The sequence below is a fragment of the Acomys russatus genome, chromosome 4 (assembly GCF_903995435.1).
Source record: "Acomys russatus chromosome 4, mAcoRus1.1, whole genome shotgun sequence".
Taxonomy (NCBI): domain Eukaryota; kingdom Metazoa; phylum Chordata; class Mammalia; order Rodentia; family Muridae; genus Acomys; species Acomys russatus.
In genome coordinates, this window is record NC_067140.1 from 29,781,112 (window position 1) to 29,803,363 (window position 22,252).

The 22,252-nt window shown below is 46.1% G+C and overlaps 1 protein-coding gene across 9 annotated transcripts in view; it reads right to left on the minus strand.

The window, feature by feature from the left end:
- Positions 1-4,398: 4,398 nt before the first annotated feature.
- Atg13 (autophagy related 13) overlaps positions 4,399-22,252 on the minus strand; it is a 37,131-nt gene continuing 19,277 nt past the window's right edge. For 4 of the 9 annotated variants that reach the window (XM_051144119.1, XM_051144118.1, XM_051144117.1 and 1 more), the window contains 15 exons: positions 21,677-21,796; positions 19,711-19,757; positions 18,342-18,482; positions 15,497-15,537; positions 14,143-14,239; positions 13,746-13,844; positions 12,955-13,045; positions 10,899-10,997; positions 10,117-10,227; positions 9,658-9,794; positions 8,082-8,196; positions 7,668-7,745; positions 7,193-7,309; positions 6,600-6,728; positions 4,405-4,520 (listed from right to left, as the gene is read on the minus strand). In XM_051144119.1, the coding sequence (XP_051000076.1) occupies positions 4,443-4,520; positions 6,600-6,728; positions 7,193-7,309; positions 7,668-7,745; positions 8,082-8,196; positions 9,658-9,794; positions 10,117-10,227; positions 10,899-10,997; positions 12,955-13,045; positions 13,746-13,844; positions 14,143-14,239; positions 15,497-15,537; positions 18,342-18,482; positions 19,711-19,757; positions 21,677-21,796 (1,500 nt within the window). In that variant the 3' untranslated portion in view covers positions 4,405-4,442. Of the gene's footprint in view, positions 4,521-6,599; positions 6,729-7,192; positions 7,310-7,667; positions 7,746-8,081; positions 8,197-9,657; positions 9,795-10,116; positions 10,228-10,898; positions 10,998-12,954; positions 13,046-13,745; positions 13,845-14,142; positions 14,240-15,496; positions 15,538-18,341; positions 18,483-19,710; positions 19,758-21,676; positions 21,797-22,252 lie in introns of all 9 variants that reach the window. The other 5 variants (XM_051144115.1, XM_051144121.1, XM_051144123.1 and 2 more) reach the window with 5 other exon arrangements.

The window sequence follows — 22,252 nt, forward strand, 5'->3', positions numbered from 1 at the left end:
CTTTCAGAGGATCTGGGTTCAGTTTCCAGCACCCACACAACAGCTCACAACCTTAATTCCAGTTCCAGGGACTCCAACGTCCTGTTCTAGCCTCTGTGGGCAATGCAGACACATCCACAGACATACATCCATAAATATGTATATTTCAGAAAAGCTAATTGCCACGCTATGCCTGGAAAACAGCCCTCCTCTATACTATTTGTTCCCTTCCCAGGGAAAGCAGGGTCAGAGGCCGACTTGACTTTCTGATCATCTAGGCAGGGAAGTACCAAGTCACCATCACCCATATTTTCGTGTATCCAACTGCTCACCTGTGCTGTTTCAGGACCAGCACCTCCTCTCCCAGCTGATTGAAGGGAACTTACAAAGGAGAGAGCTAGAGTAGATTGTGGTGGACTCGGGGGTGGCTTTTGCCATATTAGGGTTTGGATTTTTAAAATTTAGAGTTTTGTTTGGTTGGTTGGTTTTTGTTGTTGTTGTTTTGGTTTTTCGAGACAGGGTTTCTCTGTATAACAGCTCTAGCTGTCCCAGAACTTGCTCTGTAGACCAGGCTGGCCTTGAACTCAGAGATCGGCCTGCCTCTACCTCCCTAGTACTGGGATTAAAGGTGTGAGCCACCACACCCGGCCCCTGTTTATGGTTTTTCAAAACAGGTTTTCTCTGTGTAGTCCTGGCTGTCCTGGAACTCTTGTAGACCAGGCTGACCTTGAACTCAGAGATCTGCCTGCTTCTGTGCCACCACGCCCTTGCTTCGTTTTAAAGATTGAAAAGGTTACTTTCAGGCTGGGGATGTAGCTGTGCAGAACACCTCAAGTGCAAGAATGTAGGTCTCATCCCCCAAAGCGGGGGGAAAAAAAAATTTTTTTTAAATGAGCCCAGAGCTTAGAGATCTGCCTGCCTCTTTATCTCCAAGTGCTGAAATCAAAGGTGTGTGGCACCACACTCAAGATGATAAATCTTATGTGGGTTGTTTTTTGAGATATGGTTTTACTCTATAGTCCAGGTTAATTTCTGTTGTGATTTTTTCTTTTTGTTAAGATTTATTTAATATGTATACACTGCTCTGCCTACATGTACACCTGCACGCCAGAAGAGGGCACCAGATCTCAGTATAGATGGTTGTGAGCCACCATGTGGTTTCTGGAATTGAGGTCCTCTGAAGAGCAGACAGTGCTCTTTTAAACTGCTGAGCCATCTCTCCAGCCCCCCTGTTGTGACTCTTTTGAATGCTGTGATTATAAACTTGAACCATCACACTTGACTTTTAGGTGATTTTTTGACAACTTGCAAGACAGAAGACAGAATGGAAGACAGAATTTCACTGTCACAGTTGTCAAGGCAGGTTCCAGAAGTCTGCCTGTTGTCATCAGGAGGTGGTGGTGGCCCACGGTAGGCCTGCTCAGGACAGGGGCAGACCAGCCAGTCACTGGTCCCAGAAGTGTTAAGGTTGGTTACAAATACTGGCCCTGAGCTTCAGGGAAGCAGTTCCATTGCACAACTGTGCTTCAAGACACAAGTCTCTAGTGGTTTAATTTCTTGTTAGTTGTAGGCTGGGTGACACTGGAACCTTGAGTCAGTGACCCAGGGAGACAGCAGAGCTGCAGCAAGAATGAGCTGTTTACCTGGGTTAGACTCCAGGCAGGGCCTCTGCAGTCACTTAAGTGCCAGCTAAACAAAACCTTAGGAACAGCAGGTCCCTCAGGTACAGGGTGTTTTAAGAATGAGCCATGTTGCTGGGCATGGAGCAGCTGAGCAGTGTCTTTGGAGTCTCCAGTCAAAGTGGCTCACTACAGATGGTAGCACTTCTGACCCAGGGCTGGACGGCTGTGTGCTCATGTGCTATGGTCTGATGTAATTTACAAGGGCATCCAGGCTTTTACTGGCAAAATGGGCTGACCCCATTCTCTTAGGCTGAGAATTTCCTTGTGGTTCCCTTCTAGTCCCTGGGACTGACTTGATTCTGGGCCTCAGGGGAACAAACCTACACAACCACCTAGTTTGCTTCTGAACCTAGAACTAGCTATACATTGACTCCGCAATGTGCACTAGGTAGTGACTGCTTTTACCCGAGACTGTAGCCATAGCTGGGGCGAGTGTGTGTATCAGGTCTAATCATTGCTAGGCTCTCCTGCTGTTCATCACTTGAGTCCACCGCCCTTGCCAGTCTGTCAGGCAGAGTAGCAGAACAAACTTAGACCCTGCCCCTGCCCTCATCTGCTCAGCCACAACCCTGTTCACTCTATCAGCCACCATTCCTTGTATCCTGTGGGGCCTGTCTTTCCCTCTTGGTATTCTGTGTCCTGCAGGTAGGGTGGTGAGTATATGCTATGTAAGGGGGGATAGGAAGCTGGTAACGGCCCATCCTTAAGGGAAATTTTATATGGGTTCTTCATGTATATGGCATCACTAAATACTCAAGCAGATGGTCCTGTCTTGGGGAACAATACAAAGCTCTAGGGAGCCAACACTGTTAGGCAGCCCTGAGAAACTCAGGACCTTCTGAAACTCAAGCTCCACCCCTCCCTGCTCATGAAGCCTGATGGTAGCCTGGTGTTGCAGGGGTGGGGATGGCAGACTAGTCCAGACAACATTCAGAACAGGAAGCTGTAAAGTACAGAAAACTTTTATTGGAAATTCCTTGATTATAGTTCCAAGTGTAGTCTCATTTCCCAACAAAGCACTGGAGGAGGGGCCTCACAGCCACCTGGTCCCAGCCTGAGCCTGGCTGCAGGAATTGGTCTAGAGCCCATCTCTTCCATTGTGCAGGGCTGAAGGGCACAGGCCACCCTGAAGGATGCTCTGTTCAGTGTCCCTCCTCTTCCCTAATAGGGTCTGGGACACAAAGGCTACTGTAGAGGCCACTGGCTAAGCCCTGCTAAGAATCCATTGCCTCAGCCCCGACTCGGTGCTGGCTCTGGGAGGCAAACCTGGTTCATGAATGTGCCATGATTATGCCCCTGATCCAAAGGCTGCAGTGCCATCTGGCCACCACTGCTGGGCACGTTTCTCTGTGGCAGCAAAAGCATGCACAGGGGAAAGGCTCCAGTGTTACATGCAGATTACTAACAAGCAGTTGAGAGCCACCTGCTCCAACGAGTAACAGCTGCTGCCAGTGAGGATCCAGGGACCAGAGGAACAGGGCAGGCTGGCAGAGGCACTTGACTTACTCAAGCAACAATACCTGAAGGTTTAAGTCAACCATAAGCTCAGCTTTGGTTTCTCAAAAGGGAACCAATCCAGCTCGTAAACCCAGGGCCACGTAGAGACTCTGCAATTAGAGGGAGGGAGGAACAGCTTTCCCATCCTGCTCCAGGCTCAGGGACCAGAACAGCAGGGCACACAGTGCTCCTTTGGGAATCATGTATGACACAACTCTAAGTCATCGCATTGAACATACCGGAGGTTTCCTGGGCCAACAGAACAGAGCCTTCACTTTGCAGATGCTGTGTCAAGAGAGCATGCTCAGCAGGAGCACACAGCGTGCAAGGGGAAGCCCAATGTCAGTGCAGTTCCATACACGCAGCCTGAGGGGGCTACTTTGTCCTTCCAGCCCTATTCCTGATCTCTCCTTTGATGCAACTGGGAGATCCTTAGAGCAGCAGCACAGGTTTGGAGGAATCTTCACAGGAGGCCTCCATCCCAGAGACTCTCTTCCTTCCCTCGTGAAACTGCTAACCCCAAACATTTTCTTCTATAAAATATCTGATTTCTCTGGAAGTAATAAATATTTACCATGTCCTATGTCCAAGCAGCAGCAACTGAGGGAAGATGAGGAGGAAAGAACCTTTCTGTGATTCAATAACGAATCCTAGAAACAGGCTGCCACAGCCTTTGGGAGATGGAGGCTAGCTTCAGAACACCTGTTATTTTAGGCAGGTGGGTCTGTCATATTGTCAAAAGCACAGGCCCAAGAGGGCATGGGATGGAGGGTGGGAGATGGAGAGGAGAGAAAAGGTGGGAGAAAGGGAGTGAGTAAAGAAAGAGGGAAGGGAGTGGGGTGGTCCGGGAACTACTGATGACAGAGCCTTCCTTCACCCAGCTTGGTCTCCTTCCTTTCTGCCTTGCCTAGTGTCCCAGCCACCAGCTGGAATGTCAGGTGGTTGATGGTAAGGACAAGCAGGCAGGGCCAGGCTGAAGGATGGACCCAGGCAGGAGGCTGGCAGCAGAAGGAACAGATGACACTCTTTGTGAAGCAGATGAGGACAGTCCCTGCTGAGGCTCTGCTACAGCCAGCTTCCATCTCTCCACAGCCAGAGTCCTCCCCAAGTCTGGCACTGAGCCCGACTGCTGCCATGAGTCTCCAGGTCCAAGAGCAGGACCTCCAGGTTCCATAGAGAACCACCCTCCTTTCCACCTGGCCAGAAAACAGCGTGAAGGTTAGGAGCAGCTGAAGAGCAGGTTGGGTCCACAGAAAGGGGGTGCTGCGGACACTTGGGACACTTTTACTGCAAGGTTTCGACAAAGGCATCAAATTCTCTGACGTTCTTCTCATGCACAGCCAGCTTCTCTGGTAAGGAGTCCTGTAGCAAGCAGAGGGGAGGCAGCCAGTCAGTCATCAGAGGCAAGGCAAGACAAAGACTGACCAGTGCCAAGCTGCCTGAAAGACAGGGCAGCTGCATAGACACGGGGGTGAGAGAGGGGACAGGTCCACAGAGTTTGGGGTGGCATGTGCCACAGGGCTGCACAGTGGCTGAATGAATCCAAATAACTGCAACTGAGGAGACAGGTAAACAAAGCCAAAACCATGGCTGACAACGGGAAAATAAATGAAATAGTTTTTGTATGATAATATATATATTAGCCACTAGAATCAAGCTGAATTTTTGTTTGTTTGTTTCTGTTTTGTTTCTCTGTGTAGCCCTGGCTATCCTGGACTCACTTTGTAGACCAGCGATCCACCTGCTTCTGCCTCCCAAGGGCTAGGATTAAAGGTGTGCGCTGCCACCACCAGGCCAAACTGAATGTTTTCGTTGTTGCTGTTTTGAGACAGGGTTTCTCTGTGCAGCCCTGGCTGTCTTGGAAATCATTCTTTAAACCAGGCTGGCCTCAAACTCAGAGATCCTCCTGCCTCTGCTTCCCAAGTACTGGGATCAAAGGTGTGACACACACACACACAACCTGTGACTGCATCTTTAGAGCTCAGTGAACCCACGAAGTTTTGTAGTTTTTTTTTTTTTTTTTTTTTTTACTCGAGACAGGGTTTCTCTGTGTAGTCCCAGCTGTCCTGGACTGGCTCTGTAGACCAGGCTGGCCTTGAACTCACAGAAGTCCACCTGCCTCTGCCTCTGGAGTGCTAGGATTAAAGGCGTGCACATCCACACCCTGCTCCAACCCAGAAGTTTTAAACAGGGCTAACCCCTGCACTTTGTAGATGTCAAAAAAACCTGAGAAAATAGGGACAAGGCAGCCACCAAACTTTCAAGCCTGACACAGGTCTGTATGAGGTCTGGCTATCTTTAGATTGGCTGGGTGGCTGACAACCACTTGTGCCAGCCTGTCCTGCAGTGGATGCTTACAGAAGAGCTGGTTCTCCCTAGAGGCTGCCTCTATCAGGGCTAAGCAAACGAAACTACACCAGCAGACTTTAACTGCAGGGCGACATCCCACACCGGGGTTAAGCATAAAGGAAGATAGGAAGCGTGGGTGGCTTAGATATCCTAGTAACTGAGGCAAGCCTGAGGTGGAAGGCAAGCCTCAGCTAGCACTGGCTAAGGGATGACAAGCGGAGCCCTTGGACCTTGTTTCTTCTGACTACAAGCCAGTTACCAGAGGGCTGCGCTCAGGAACTCCCCACTTCAGGATCAAAACTTTCTGGCTGTTGCTACGGGTAAGTCACTCAATCAGAGGTGTTTCCTTCTGTGAAGTGGGATGGTATGAAGCCCTATTTTACACGACTCACGTTAAAGAAGTTAGCTTTAGCTATGTTTTGCAGGATGGGGTGGGAAGGGTGCACTACAGTTCAGTAGTAGAGCACTTGCTCACATAGGCAAGGCCTAGGGTTTGTTCCCAGCTACACAGACACACAGACAAACAGACAGTATATGTGTTAGTTTGGTTCTTAGACAGCCCCATTTAAGGGCCAGGTGTGGGGACAGGCCTAGAGTCCGAGCAGAGGCAGGGCAATCACTAAGTTTGAGGCCCGCCTGGTTTACATAGTGAGTTTCCATACATACACAGCCAGGGCTTTATGTAAATTTAGTGACAAAAACAAACAACAACAAAACCCACTAAGTTCATGTTCTTTCTACACTGTTATTGCTGGGCATAGATTTCTGCTACAGCCAACCAAAAGCTACATTTCCTGGGGCTTCAGCATTCTCCGCGGGCACAGTCCTACCTCACACAGTGAGACCTTGTCATCTCAAACAAAACTGAGCTCAAGGGAATTCAGGACAACTGCCGGGACAATGCATATGTCAAGTGTGACCAAAAGGTGATAACCAGCTAAAACTACTTTTTTCCTTTTTAAGGAAAGATAGAAGGCAAAGGGGCAGGACGAAGTAACAGGAGGAAAGTTCTAGGCCTATGGCATACGAGTGGCACTCAGATGAGGACAGGCAGCTAGAGGGGGAGCCCTGGGAGGGAAGGGGTTTTCATACCAAGTCTTCTGCCATAGACTGGGCTCCAATATCTATGGAGAGGCTGCTCAGCTGAGGAGGGTTCTGAAATTCACGGTAAAAGGTCCCCAAGTCCATCGGAAGAATGTCGTCTTTAGAAAAAGCGGGTTTCTTTAAAAACAACACAAATGCAGGTTAGTTCATCTTTGAACCATGAAGGAACACGAAGAGGTGATCTATGTTTCAGAGTCCTTCTCAGGAGTTAGCCAAGCACAGTCTTCCAGGCGCAGCTAAGGGAGAGGATGGCTTTGTACCCTGCTTGTCTGGCCTACACTCTAGTCCTCATGACGCCACTCCCTCCCTGGTTAGGCTTATGACTTAGACCCTTAGCCCCCCTCAAACTCCTTTTGTAAAGGGCTTTTGGAAAACCCCATACACAGTGAATTTCAAGCAAAGACATGACATTAAAAGCCTTGCTGTTCACAAGCCTCTGAGTGTTTCCCTAGCGTATCCACGCGGCCTGCACACCACCCCATCCCTGAGGTGAAAATCTTAAAAGCTTGTTCACAGACAACAGGTGCTTCTATGTTTACTCTCCAGAACAGCAAAGATCAAGGGTGGTGACGGCAACTTACAAAGTCAATCATGACAAAGTCGTCATGTGTGTGGCCACTGCTGCCCCCACTGGAGCCATCTGAGTGCAGGCTGCCATGGAGGGGTGATGTGATCTCTGGGGAGTCCGGGGGATTCACCTAATTCAGAATAAGGCAGAGTCAGCGCAGACTCCATGAGCAGGATATGTGAGCTGTCTGACAGTTATGGTAGAAATAAACTGAGCTGGGCATGGACGTGCACGCCTATAGTCCCAGCACTCAGGAGGCTGAGGCAGGAGCATTTCAAGTTGGACATTTTCCTGGGCTACACAGAATTCCAGGCCAGCTTTGGCTTTGTAACAAGTGTGTGTGTGTGTGTGTGTGTGAGAGAGAGAGAGAGAGAGAGAGAGAGAGAGAGAGAATGAGAATAGGCCTAGCTTAAGTGCTGTGGAGAACTGTGACCGCCTGGGAAGGATGACCACTGTGCCTGGAAACTCATAGTCACTGGTGGGCTCACCATAGGATCGGCATCCTCCAGCTCCAAATTCTTGGGAGCAAACATGGCAAAGGGTATGTCCAAACTTGTCAGGGTCACCTGAAGAGAGAAAGGAGAGAAGGGTTCCTGTCCTTCCCTAGCACACAGGCTTCTTACAGTTTCCCACAGCTAGGCCAAGCATGCTGCCCTAGCTTCCCCGTCTCCTATCAGATATGTTCACAGCAGAGAATTATGGAACTATGACGGGGAATGCTTTGTCACAGTTGCTGAGAAACAATGTGTCACAGCTCAGGTCCACTGGTTATTATCCTCTTCAAAGACAACTTACACACATGACAAAGTTTGCAGCAGTTCTGGCAGTTCTATAGGCCACTGTGCAGGGGACCCTTACTCTGAGAACACAGACATCCACTTAGGCAGTGGCAGAAGAATCACCTGGTTGATGGGTTTGTTGACAAATGCTCCCACTTTTCGGACAAAGAGAGTCTCCAAGACGTCATGGGGTGAAGCCCGTCCCTCACTGCTGTTGGATACAGTTTCAGTGTCCTCACTAAAGAAGAAAAGGAAAGTGGGTGCTCATTCTCAAGCCACAAACATCTCTAGTCACGTCAAGTCCAGCTTCCTGTGCAGCCACAGCCTGGGCAAGAGGTCTGGCTGCTGCCCCAGTCCTGCCTCTTGGCTTGGAAGAGGACAACTTGCTGGAACAACTAAAATGCTTACAATGGGTGAATGAAACTTCACACTGTAAAAGTGTGGTGCTCATATCAAATCCTATCAGAAATACCAGCATTAAGCAAACACAGCAGCCAGACAGAGTAAGCAACTCTTGCACAGCTGCAGGCTAGCATTCCTCAATACCATAACCAAACTCACATTTTAACCCCTTTTTTCTGATTATCTAAAAATACCATAAGACCCTAAAGTTCAAAGTTGGCCCGGCCCTGAGGAAAAGGCTTCTGAGGTTTTTGCTTTTGCCTTTTTTTTCTTTCCTTCCTTCCTTCTGAAGCAAGGGTTTTTCTGTGTAGCCTTGGCTGTCCTGGACTCACTCTGTAGACCAGGCTGTCCTGGAACTCACAGAGATCCGTCTGCCTCTGCCTCCCAAGTATTGGGACTACAGGCGTGCGCCACCACTGCCCTGCTGGCTTCTCAGCATCCTCACCACCCAGGCTCCACTATGTTCAGCTACTCCTGGACATCACCAAGAGTCCAGGATCAGAAAGCTGGGATGCCAAGTGACTAATGACTTTTTCTTTGGTCATGTGATTGAGGACGAGGTGAAAAAGGATCAGCATTTGAAAAAGACAGGAATAGAATAAACTATTTTCCTGAATGACACCACATTTTCCCTAAGATTTCCCCTTCCACCGCTCCACTGTGCCAATGAAAAAGTACAGTGGGCATTTCTCCAATGAGAAAGTTCCAGGGGGAGGAGCATGTCATTCTCATGATCCTAGGGCTGTTCAAAACCAGGAGGGCCGGAAGGCAGCTTACAGTGCAGCTTTCCAGAGACAATGCATGGGCAGTAGGAAAGAACAGGCACTTTGCAGTTAGGGTGCAAACTGCACTTGTATGTACATGCACACACACACACACACAATGTTAAAATTTTTGAAAACTGCCGGGCGTGGTGGCACACGCCTTTAATCCCAGCACTCAGGAGGCAGAGGCAGACGGATCGCTAGGAGTTCGGGGCCAGCCTGGTCTACAAAAGTGAGTCCAGGATAGCCAGGACTGTTACACAAAAAAACTCTGTCTCGAAAAACCAAAAAAAAAAAAAAATTTTTTTTTGTTGTTGTTGTTGAAGATTTACAAAAGAAGGAAAGCCTTGCTATTTCTTAGCAGCTAAACCTCAGATAGCTTCCTTATACTCTGGCCACAATAATAGACTCTCATCAAAGACCTTAAAGGCTTTCTCCTTCAGGGCAAAAAGGTCAAGCCTGAGCCTGTGTGTATCAGGGTATCCAGGTCCCTGGATGACCTTAGCAGAGGCAGAGCAGTGATGGGAACTCACCTGCTAGAGGGTGTGGCAGCACAGTGGGTCCCATCAGAAGGCACGTGGGTCATCAGTTTCTCCTGATCAGCCTGGGTGCCATGAACAGGCTGGTTGGGAGCAAGAGGTACCCCACCTTCCTTCCCAGGAACCATCAGCTTTGGAGGTAATGGAAAAACAAAGTCAATGATGGCAGTACCAGGTAAGCCAGTACCAGGCAAACCTCATAAGCTTTCCCATCATCAATGCCTCCACCAAGTAGGCATCATGGACCTTAATTCTTTTTGGATGTGGCTTTTGGAAGACATGCATGGTGATGACTACAAAGGGAGAAGGGAAGAGAAAGAGCAAAGCCATTCCCTTCTGAAATCTGAGGGGCCCCCCTCAGAAAGTCTTTTAAGTCCTTCAAGTTACTGTGTTACTCCTCAGAAGGAGAGGCAGCCCTGGGAAGCCCGTGGTCCTCCCCATCTTGAAAGGTACCTGGTGAGTGTGTGTAGTGTTTAAACCAGCAGTAAACACTACTGGATAAGCCAGGTCAGCAGATCCAAGGCCCAGGACAGCAGGCTGATAGGAAAGGCGAGAGCTTGAGAGCTGAGCAAGAGAAAAACAGAGAGGCGGAGGAAAGGCAAGGAGAAAAGGCAACCCTAGCACGTGACTCATGCTGAGCTCAGCAGAAAGGCAGGAGCAGATCCCAGTGGAACGAGGGGCTGGGGTGGGCCAGGCCTTTTTCAGAAAGAAGACAGACTTGCTTGATCTAGGATTAGGATCTCCAGCTCTAGAGGCTCCCAAAGGCCTCTACTGAGCTCCGGGCTCCCCAGCTCCCCTACATTTCCAGCCCAGCAGATTCCCCTGGGCATAATCCTGGGCTCAATTTTCCAAGTCATCCTATTTTCTCCCTTGTCCTTGAGATCCATGTGACTCTAAAACCATCTTCTCTAATCACACCTCTATTTCCCCTGGGTATGGACAGCTCCTATTTATATTGAAAATAGAAAGATTACCAGTCATGGACTGTTTATTTGGAAATCTGATATAAATAACTCCATGTACTTTTCACAGCAACGGAAGGAGGAGGGGCAAATAAAAAATCACTATTTTGGGTTGCTAGGCTGTGGCAATGTCCTGTTAAAATCAATTACCAAGCCTTAAAATAATCCCACCGAACACTTGGGGACTAAATAACTATACCCTGTTCAGTTTTCATTTTTTTAAGTAGAAAGAAGCCCTCTGATCACATCCCCTTCTTCCCCTTATGAACTCACTTGATGGGAAAAGGCCAGTCCTGCCATGGGGACCCTCAGAGTGTCCATCACCACAGGAGTAGGGGTCTGAAAATGTGCCTTTGTGACAGTAAACACACACTGTGCACAGACACACAGAGAGACAGGAGAAACAAGAAAAAAGAAAAGGGACTTGAGAAAGAAGTGGGGGGAAAAGGCCTCCAGAAGGGGCAGCAGTGAGAGGCTGGCCAGAGAGTGGTGAGGGAAGGGAAGCGAGTGCAATGCTGGCTTCCCAAAGCAGCAAAGAGGAGTATGCTGAGAAGTGACATTTACCTCAGGGCATGCCCTGGGAGCCTGTCTGCTTGACAGGCAGCTGGAAAACCAACTGCCTCAATTGAGAATGACATGGCAAAACAGAAACCTGAACCAAGCATTAGTCTGTCACTAGCTGAAGAGGTGTGGGTGGAAGTGAGGGAACAGCTCACTCAGGAGGTAAGTTCAGAACTGAGGACACTGGCCGTGATCAGCCGCCCTCTGTCTGCAGGGACAGTTGGAAAGAGCTGAAATGGGCTGGCCCTATTGTTAGCAGGCTTAGGGGCACACTTCCCTATGCCATCCCGCGAGTGCAGCACGTGGGGTGAATGCGTGTGCATGCGTGTATGCTGATTGTTTGCACTTCTGCTGTTACAGCTTTAAATCTGACTGCCACATGTGTAGCATGGCACAAAGGCATACCCCTAGCCTCACAAAATAAATAAATGTAGTAAAAAAATTAATGTAAAATAACTTAACAATTAAAATCTCCACATTAACAAATTGGTAGCTAAGCATAATAACACATGCCGATCCTAGCACTTCGGAGGTGGAGACAGGAGGATCATTCAACGCTGGTCTTGGCTGCACTGCAATTGTGAGACCTTATTTCCAACAAACAAACAAAAAGTCATATAACATATGCTTGTAATCCCAGCACTCAGAGGAAAAAAAACGGCCACATTAAAGCCAGGCTGGTCTATGTAACATGTCCTAGGCCTGCCAAGAATACATAGCAAACATTATTTCAAACACCTTTTCCAAAGTAAAAACCAAAAGAAGCCAAAGGAGAAGAGAATAAAGCAGTGAGATAGAAGGAACAAGAAGCTGAGGAATTTGGGGGATAATTAAGTACTTAATTCAGTCAGCCAGAAAGAATGACTGCCTATCATAGTCTTCACTCATGCCCACCACGCAAGACTGTGACGATGCTTCCTCTGAGGATGCTGGCATCAAAAGTCAGGGCCCATGATTTACTGAAGCTGGGTTTGCCACTCAAGACTCGCTTGTGGGGAATAGTCAGTGGTTGAAATGCTGGGGCAGAGTTTGGACAGGGATAACTATGTCAGCTATTAAGAAAGGCAGTGCTTCTGCTTGCTGTTTGTAGTTTTATATTAAATAATTACTGGCTCTTTGGGACACATTCCACAATTACAGAACCAAATTTATTACTTATTAAGAAAGTAAGCCACAGGGGGCTGGAGAGATAGCTCAGAGGCTAACTCTGACCCCTGCTCTTCCAGGGGTCATGAGTTCAATTCCCAGCAACCACATGATGGCTCACAGCCATCTATAATGAGATCTGATGGTCCTCTTCTGGCATGAAAGTATACTGCATATATAATAATAAATAAATAAATAATTAAAAAAAAAAAAAGAAAGAAAGTAAGTAAGTAAGCCACGATGGGAACAGTGGTGCACGCCTGTGATCCCAGGACTCAGGGAGACAGAGGAAGATGGATCTCCAGGACAGCCAAGGCTACACAGAAAAACCCTAAAAACCAACCAAACAAACAAAAGAAGCAACTAAATCAACACATGCAGGTTAGAATGCTTGTCTGGTCTGAGAATACAGTAGAATTCTCTGACTGATTTTTAGGGATTCGAAGAGGATGATGATGGAATGGTGAGACTGGGAACAAGCACATTACTGCTGGAGTAGGCCTGTTACACCTCAAGAGATGCTCTTTAAACTAACAGCAATCACCAAAGGCGGCATAGCTAAGATTTGACAATGCTTCAAAAGGCCCACACGAATATATGCAGCCCACAATCCTTTCCCTACCTGGGAGGGAGGAGATGTAGAAAAAGATGTGGTACACACTTCCTGAGAGTCTTCCACTGATGGGTATGTGACGCCAGCATCCTCACCAGTTCTGTATCGGGGGAGGAAGGAATGATGAATTTTATGATAATGGTAGCCAACTTCAGAAAGTATGCAGTGGTTAGAAAAGGCTGGGAATTGTGTCAAAAAGTTTTAGGCAGAGTTCATAAAGTGAGATGGCCATCTGAAAATCATATATTTTTTTTTTTTTTTTTAAAGACAGGGTTTCTCTGTGTAGCCTTGGCTGTCTTAGACTCACTTTGTCAACCAGGCTGGCCTTGAACTCACAGCTATCCTCCTGCCTCTGCCTCCCGAGAGCTGGGATTAAAGGCGTGCACCACCATGCCTACTGAAAATCATTTTTTACAGTCCACAAATTACTGGCATTCTTGTAGTACCCATATAACTTGGAGAAAATGACATCGCTGTGTGTTCCTGAACACCCAGTTAAGTTCCCACACACTGTAGCTCAAGCCTTGGTGAGCCTACCATGCAGAAGCAAGACTGGATCTAACAGATGGGCGGTGGTGGCACATGCCTTTAATCCCAGCACTCGAGAGGCAGAGGCAGGTGGGTCCGTGAGTTCGAGGCCAGCCAGGTCTACAAATCCAGTCCAGGACAGCCAAGGCTACACACAGAAACTATGTCTGGAAACAAAACAAAAAGAATAGAACTAGCCTTTTTATTTCTACCCACAGCCAGTGGATGCTTTTGCTGAGCTGCAGCTTGGGGAAGTATCTCTCAGTCCTTACCTGTAATTGCAGGGGTGCATGGGAGAGGAGCTAGGATAGGGATGGTCAACGAAGTGATCAATGATAATCCCCATGATAGGTGGGGTCCTCTCAAATTGCCTGTAATGCAAGAAGTACATTGCAGTATTTGTTAGAATTTCTTCCCAGTCACCTCAAGTCCACAGAGGGCCCCTCGCTTTGTAGCTACTTCAGGTCTACCACAGTCCTAACACTGTAGTCTCTAAATATAAACCACAGATTCCACTTCTTAACTGTGGCAGTGATGCTCTCTCCCTTTCTCAATTGCATTCTTCTAGAAAAGGTAGCTTTCCGCTTTCATCAGCATCAACTATAGCTTTAGCTTTGGAGCTTTCACGTTACTGGGAGAGTTCTTTTGGACTCTAAGGTATTTCCTCACCTGGTAGACATGAATGCCAAGTTAATTCTATAAGCACAGGAAAGAGTGATGGTGCCAATAGGGGTGCCCACTGTTCCAACTCGAACTGTTTGGAAGCCTAGGAGAAGAAAGAAAATATCAACATTTTCCAGAGAATGCTGACAAACTCCAAGCTTGTTTTATAGTCACTGGCATTATCTATTCAGCATATGAATAAGGCCATCTCAGTTTCTTGTGTATTTCCTACTTGCAATGTATTCTCTACTGACCCAATATTAGCAAAGGAAAGACACTGTCTTCAGAGATTAAAAAAAAAAAAAAAAAAAAAGTGGCCGGTCGAGGTGGTACACACCTTTAATCCCAGCACTCGGGAGGCAGAGGCAGGTGGATCGCTGTGAGTTCGAGGCCAGCCTGGTCCACAAAGTGAGTCCAGGACAGCCAAGGCTACACAGAGAAACCCTGTCTCGAAAAACCAAAAAAAAAAAAAAAAAAGTAAGATAGCAGGCATGGAAGCACATGCCTTTAATCTTTAATCCCAGCATTTGGGAGGGAGAGGCAGGCAGATCTGTATGAGTTCAAAGCCAGTCCAGGACAGCCAAGGCTACAGAGAGAAATCCTGTCTCAAAAAACAAACCAACCAACCAACAAAAACCCAAAAAACAAAACCGTAAGATAAACCATAAGAAAATCGCTGTGTCAAAAAAGAAAAGAAAATCGCTGTATAGATGGTACAGTGCTTAATTAGCATCTAGGGGGGTAAGAGGGGAAGGAGAAAGAGAGAGGAGGAGAGGGGAGAGGAGCAGAGGGAGAAACCCCAAATGCTAAGTTCCTGCTAAACTTCTGAAAAATTATTATCAACTCAGGTAGCGTCTCAGAAAACTGACCCACCTACCTACTGATTCCTTCTTTTATTATGAAGTTTAGAGTTATAATATGTGTTATACAAGGTCAGTCACATATCCAAGTAGCAATTGAGCCCATCTCTGAAGTTAGCACAGCTCTTGGTTTTTGCAGACAGGGTTTTCTCTGTGTAGCCTTGGTTGGCCTGGACTTGCTTTATAGACCAGGCTGACCTTGATCCTCCTGCCCCTGCCCCCCAACTGCTGGGATTACAGGTATGCACCACCACGCCCAGCTTAGTATAGCTCTTGTTTTTTTGTTTTATTTCTTATTTATACAGGCCCAAATATGCACCTGCCCACCATAAGAAGTCACCAGATCTCATTACAGATGTTGTGAGCCACTATGTGGTTGCTGGGAATTGAACTCGGGACCTTTGGAAGAGTGGTCAGTGTCTTAACCTCTGAGCCATCTCTCCAGCCCCTTAGTAAAGCTCTTAACACCACAAATGTTTCTGGCTTGAATGCATACATACCTTCTCCTAAGCCATTCAGCTGAACTTCCCCAAAATAAATCCTGTAGGAAAGAAAGAAAAAGAAATGATAACTCATTTTGCATTTATGGACATCCATGGCTAAAATTCAGAAGCAGCCTAAATAAGTTCCTGCTTTCTTCATCTGAATGGACACCTTTCCTCAATTAAGCTTTGGGCACAAACACCCATATGGTGATGCTTACATAAGAGATGAGGAGCCCCACACTTGTAATTCCAGCACTCAGGAGGCAGAGGCAGGCAGATCTCTGTGAGTTCAAAGCCAGCCTGGTTTCAGGACAGCCAACGCTACAGAGAAACCATGGTGGGGGGGGGAGACACACACACAGAAAGAGACAGAGGGAGACAGACAGATAGACAGACAGAGACATACACAGACACATACACACACAGACAAAGACAGAGAGAGAGAGAGGAGGGAGAGGGACAGAGAAGGAGGAAGGAGATAATATGACATGGCAGAAATCAGCAGCGCCTCCATAAACGACCAAGCTTATGCGGCAAGTCCTTTACCTGCTGAGCCATCTTATCTGCCCTTACACTGTTTCTTGTAAGAATTTTGCCACAGCAACAAGAAAAGTAACCAACAAGGTATGAAATGAGAGGATTGTCAGGATTGTTAAGGATGGCTTGGTAAATATCTTCAGTAGGTTTATCTCAGTGTAACTTTTTGGTCCCTCCACACTAATATGCTAGTCTGACATGTCACCTCTACATCTGACAAAGGCTAAATCCAGCAGTCTGTTTCCAACTCAAAACATTCTTGGTGACGTAGGAGCCCTGGCTTCCCGATCTTACTTTCATACTTTAATAAATCTCCTAGATGCCTCCATACATGCCCATTTGGCAAAGTCAAATGAGGACTCTCTGATGTCCCACCCTGGTCACCTATGCCTGGTAAGCTACTATCAACTCCGTGTGCAGTCAGTGATCTGTGAGTCTGAGGCTGTCCTTGTCTATATGGCAAGTTTTAGGACAGCCAGGGCCACATAGAGGGACATATCTCAACAAGGGCCCTCCCCCAGGGGGAAAAAAACCAAACACCACTAAGCCTCTGTGCTTAGTATAGTGCCTGCACTAAATTGGAACTCAATAACAGTGCTGAGGTGAATTACTGACCCCAAAGACAATACTTGAACTGACTGCTGACTAGCTCCTTATGGCCATGGACAAGATCAAATTAGCAATTTGTTAGACAAAAAGGTTGAAAAGAAGAGTGGTGTACACCTTTAATCCCAGCACTTGGGAGGCAGAGGAAGGTGGATTTGTGAGTTCCAGGCCAGCCTGGTGTACAAAAAAGAAAAAGGAAGAGGAGGAGGAGGAGGAAGAAGAAAGAAGAAGTAAAAAGAACAAGAAGAAAGAAGGAGGAGGAAGAAGGAAGAAAGAAGAACAAGAGGAGGAGGAAGAGGAGGAGGAAGAAGAGGTGGTGGCGGCGGTGGCAGCTATAGAATCATTCATGGAGAGCTTATTTACTTTCCTGTATTTGTCTTGTGCAGCCCAGGATGGCCTTGTATGCTATGTAGCAGAGGATGAGCTTCAACTCCTGATCCTCCTGCTTTCCTCTCAAAAGTGCTGGCATTATAAGCACGCTAGCATGCATAGTAAAAGCTTTTTAAAGAAAATTAAAGTTGCCTGGATGTGGTGGTATACACCTTCACTCCCAGCACTTGGGAAGTAGGAGGATCTCTCTGTGTTCAAGTCTACATAGTAAGCTCCAGGACAGCTAGGACTACATGGTGAGACACTATCTCAGAAAGAAAAAAAAATTATTATTATTATTATTTTTAAATCAAAACAGAGGTTCTCTTTGGGTAGCCCTGGCTGTCCTGGAGCTCACTCAGCAGACCAGGCTGGCCTCAAACTCATAGGGATGAGTCTGCCTCTGCTTCCTGAGTGCTGGGATTAAAGGCAAACACCATCACTGCCCAGCTAATTAATTCATTTTTTTAGACAGGGTCCTGCTAGCCTGTCTCTGCTCCTGAGTGCTATGATTAAAGCTGTGTGCCACATTACTGGCAAATGGAGCTTTCTTTTCTTTTCTGTGTTGCTGAGGAGTACCCCCAGGGCCTTGTACATGCTGCGCAAGTGCTTACCGCTGACCTACATCCCCAGACCTGGAAAATTACACTGTTTATTTTTCTTTCTCTTCCAACTTTAGTATATATGTGCTGCCGAAGCAAGCACTATTTTTCTTTCTCTTAAGAGTATGTGTGTATAAGCGTTCCCATGTGTGTCTGGGCACAGGTATGTCGGGGCACAGGCGTAGAGACCTAAGGGCTATGTCAGGAATCTTCCTTCTTTGGGTTCTCCCTTAATAATGGAGGCAAAATCTTTCAAATGAACCCACAGCTCCCTGATACAACTGGTCTGGCTAGCCAGCTTATGTCAGGATCCCACTTCCACCTTCCTAGTGCTGGCCTTAGATTACAGGTGGGCCACTCTGTCCAGTTGGCATTTGTGGGGGTTCTGAGAATCCGAATTCTGGTTCCTCAATGCTTGCATGACAAGCACTTTAAGCACTAAGTCATCTCCCCACCCCAAAAGCTTATTTCTAAGATTCTTAAGCTCCCTTTCCAGCTCTAAAATGTGTGTCTGCAAGAATTCAACACCCTTTCTACAGGAGCTGACCCTGCACAGAGACAAAAGGACAGTAGGTCTGATGACTCTGAAAAGCTGAGGTGTTCATGAGGACACTTGTAAAACTATAGACATAATACCATAATCAATTGTCATGCAAAAACATAACCCCAGAAAACTTGAATGCCAGGCAGAATATGCACATTGCAAGGAGGCTAATGAGTTAATAAGCACAATCCTTGATATTTACCTGTACAATATTACATACTCATGCCCTTGTTTCCTGGAGAGTCTGTAGGCTGGTGTCACCCTCGTAATAGCAAGAAGAGACTTCAGCAGCAGTGATAGTCTATTGTATACAGTGTAGGAAACTTTGATTTCTTTGTCACACCTAAGGAGCACAAAAACACTGCCAATGTATGCTATGGAATGCTGCAGCTCTGCTAAACACATTCTAAACTGAAGATGCACTTAGAGCTCAACCATCACACCAAAGTACACCAGCGCACACTTGTTTCTGCATTAGATATAGGCAAGCACCAGAAGAACCCACTATGTCTTTATCTACTTAAAAAAAAGGCAGTACACTTCAAATCAAGCTAATATTGAAAAATATGCCGGGCATGGTGGTGTACACCTTTAATCCCAGCACTTGGGAGGCAGGGACAGGTGGATTGCTGTGAGTCCGAGGCCAGCTTGGTCTACAAAGCGAGTCCAGGACAGCCAAGGCTACACAGGGAAATCCTATCTCAAAAAACAAAAACAAACAAACAAACAAAAAAAACAAAAAAACACACAAAAAAGAAAATTATATTCGGGCTAGAGAGATGGCTCAGTGGTTAAGAGCGCCATCTGCTCTTCAAGAGGTCCTCAGTTCAATTCCCAGCAACCACATGGTGGCTCACAACCATCTATAATGAGATCTGCTGCCCTATTCTGTAAAGCACTCATATGCAATAAAGTAAATAAATCTTTTTTTAAAAAAAAAGAAAATTATATTCAACCTGTTGCTTATATTCAAGGTCCTGTCTTATGAGCTATTATTTAATTCTATACAGAAAATCTGAAGAAAAATAATCATTTGGTATACAAATTTTGCATAATAACTTGTCAACTGCTTTCTATTCAAGAAAACAAATGTCTATACTTCACACATGCTCTTTTTGAAAACTAAAGCTTCCGACAGGTGGGGAGCTAGTCTGTCTTGAAAGACAAAAATAGGGGAAAGAGGTAACATATTCCAACCCATCGCCATGTGTAAAAAGAGCAGTGCAGGAGATGTCGCTGGATGGGTGCCTTGCAGAACTCAGACTACACAGAATGGCCATGGTGTAGGAGCTCCCAGAGGACTTAATCAGAGAGTGAGCTGCACTCTGGGAAAACAACAAACCCTTTGCAGCATGGCTGCTGCTCCTTTCCCTGTGGTGAGTGAGCTTCTCTGGACCCAGACTCCTTTTGAAGGTCATTGCTGTACTAGGCCAGAAGCCAAGCATGAAGCAAACCAGCTCTGCTGAACGGCCAGAATGCCTCTCTGTGGCCAACAACAAAGCCTGCTTTCATATGATATCATCCTTATCCTCAGCTACCATAACCAAGGAGTCTGACACAGAAACACTTACTTTTCGTTCATTTCAAGACACCAAATTTCCAACTCCATGGAATCTCCCTACAGATGGGACAGGAGAAATAAATTTCAATTATTAAAAATTACCTGAATTGCTTCATGTAAAGCATCATACCATCATAAGAAATTTTTTAAAGTAAACATATTACAGGATTTTCCTCCTAAATAAAAAGTAAAGAGGAGAGACGGAGAAAGAAAAGACTGAGAGACTGACTTAATTTTCTCTTGTGGCCAGGCATAGTGGCATGCACCTATAATCCCAGCACTCAGGAGGCAGAGGCAAGTAGATCTCTGTAACTTTGATACCAACCTGGTCTACAAAGTGAGTCTAAGATAGACAAGGCTACAAAGAGAAACCCTGTCTCAAAACACAAAACAACAAAAAAATTACACTTGCGTGTGAAGCAAGCTTGAGGCAAGTTTGGACTATCTGAGACTCTGTCACAAACAACAGGACCAGAGAGGGAAAAAAAAAACCCACATTGACTTTGTATAGAGCCTCAATCAATCTCTCCTCCTCTCTCCTCCCTCACCTCTCTCTTCTCTTGGTCTATACTCTCTTTGTAGACTAGGCTGGCCTCAAACTCAGAGAACCCCTACCTCTGCCTCCCCAGTGCTGGGATTAAAGGCATGCGCCACCACTCCTGGCCAGCCTCAATCTCTTTAAATGAATTTTTACAATGAAAACAGCTGGATTAGAAAATATCTGGGTTTTGGTTCATCATTTGTCCCTTTATTTGTATTTGTTTATTTGTTTAGTGGGAGGATGAAACCACAGCACAAATATGGAGGTCAGGGTACCACATGGTACCTGGTGTTGGTTCTCTACTGCTATACGGGATACAGGGAACAAACTCAGGTGAGCAGACTTGGTGACGAGCACCTCACCCCCGACCCATACCACCAACCCTAGGCTCTGTGTCTGAGACAGTCTCTCATGTGCACTTCGGGTGCATATATTAAAATTGGAACAAGAGAGTCTCATTATGCAAGATACTAGCCAAAAACCTTTCAATCCTCCTGCCTTAATTTCCGAAGTGCTGCTATTGGGGGCTATGCTACCACATCTAACAAGAATATATGGTTTTAAAAATCTTTCAGGGCTTTGTACATGCTAGCCAAGCTATACTACTATTCTGCATCTCCAGCCCCAAAACTTTTCCAAACTACCATTTAGAAAGGCTGATATTTGGGGCTGGAGAGATGGCTCAGAGGTTAAGAGCACTGGCTGCGCTTCCAGAAGTCCTGAGTTCAATTCCCAGCAACCACATGGTGGCTCACAACCATCTAGAATAAGATCTGGTGTCCTATTCTGGCATGCAGGCACACATACGGGCAGAATACTGTACAAATAAAATAAATAAATTTTTTTAAAAAGGCTGACATTTTTCAAGTGATGGAAGAGCCTTTCACTTCACTTCTACAGGCACTATTTTTTCAAGTGATATCACCAGTTTAGGAAAGATCATTACCTTAAACATTTTTTAGGTAAACTGGGCGGTGGTGGCACATGCTTTAATCCCAGCACTTGGGAGGCAGAGGCAGGGGGATCTCTGGGTGTTTGAGGCCAGCCTGGTCTACAGAGCAAGTTCCAGGACAGCAAGAGCTATTACACAGATAAACCCTGTTTCAAACCTCCCCCAACAAAACCAAACAAAAAATCTTTTAGGTGATTCCATTAGCCAAACTGTTCCTTTATATATTATTCCGAACAAGTGAGCAAGAAAAGACTAAATGCAAAATTCCTTAGCCTTGTAATATTTCTGCATTATATAAGCATGGGCAACACTTGAGTTTCATCCCCAGCATAACAAAAAATATAAATAAAAAATCCCTGATTGAAAAAATGATGAGAAATTCAGAAAGAAAAGGAACATGAATAAAGCTAAAAATGAATTGGAAGCAGAGGATGAGGAGCCTTGCACGCCAGGTAAAACCACCAAGTCCGGCCACGACCTTACCTCAGAGGTCTTGAGTGAGATCTCCACACACATAGATCGCCCCACAGCAGGCAGCTGTCCTGACAGGGCCTTCTTTGCTTCATGTGTGACTTCTGGGATGTCTTTGATTGCTAAATTGAACTAGAAACCAAGAAAGATTTCTGTGTGAAGCCCTCTCAAGGAGCATTATAGGAAATAGAGCAGAGCATGCAAGCTTTAGTATTAAGAGCATTAAGCTCTTCTTTCTTCCCTATGGGCAGCAGTTTGCACCAAAACCCCAAGTCTCAGGCTGAAAGGGTTACTTATCTACTACAAAGGCTAGCTACCAAAATATTGTTTTATCTCCTAAGTACTAAATTTTACCATCTGTTAAACAGAAAGCCATGGTCCAAATAAAAAGGAGACTAAGTTTTATATACAATGTACGTACTTTCTTTCTTCTTTTTTTGTTTTTTGTTTTTTTTTTTAAAGATTTATTTATTTATTATGTATACAGTGCACATCACATCACATTATAGATGGTTGTGAGCCACCATGTGGTTGCTGGGAATTGAACTCATGACCTCTGGAAGAGCAGTCAGTGCTCTTAACCGCTGA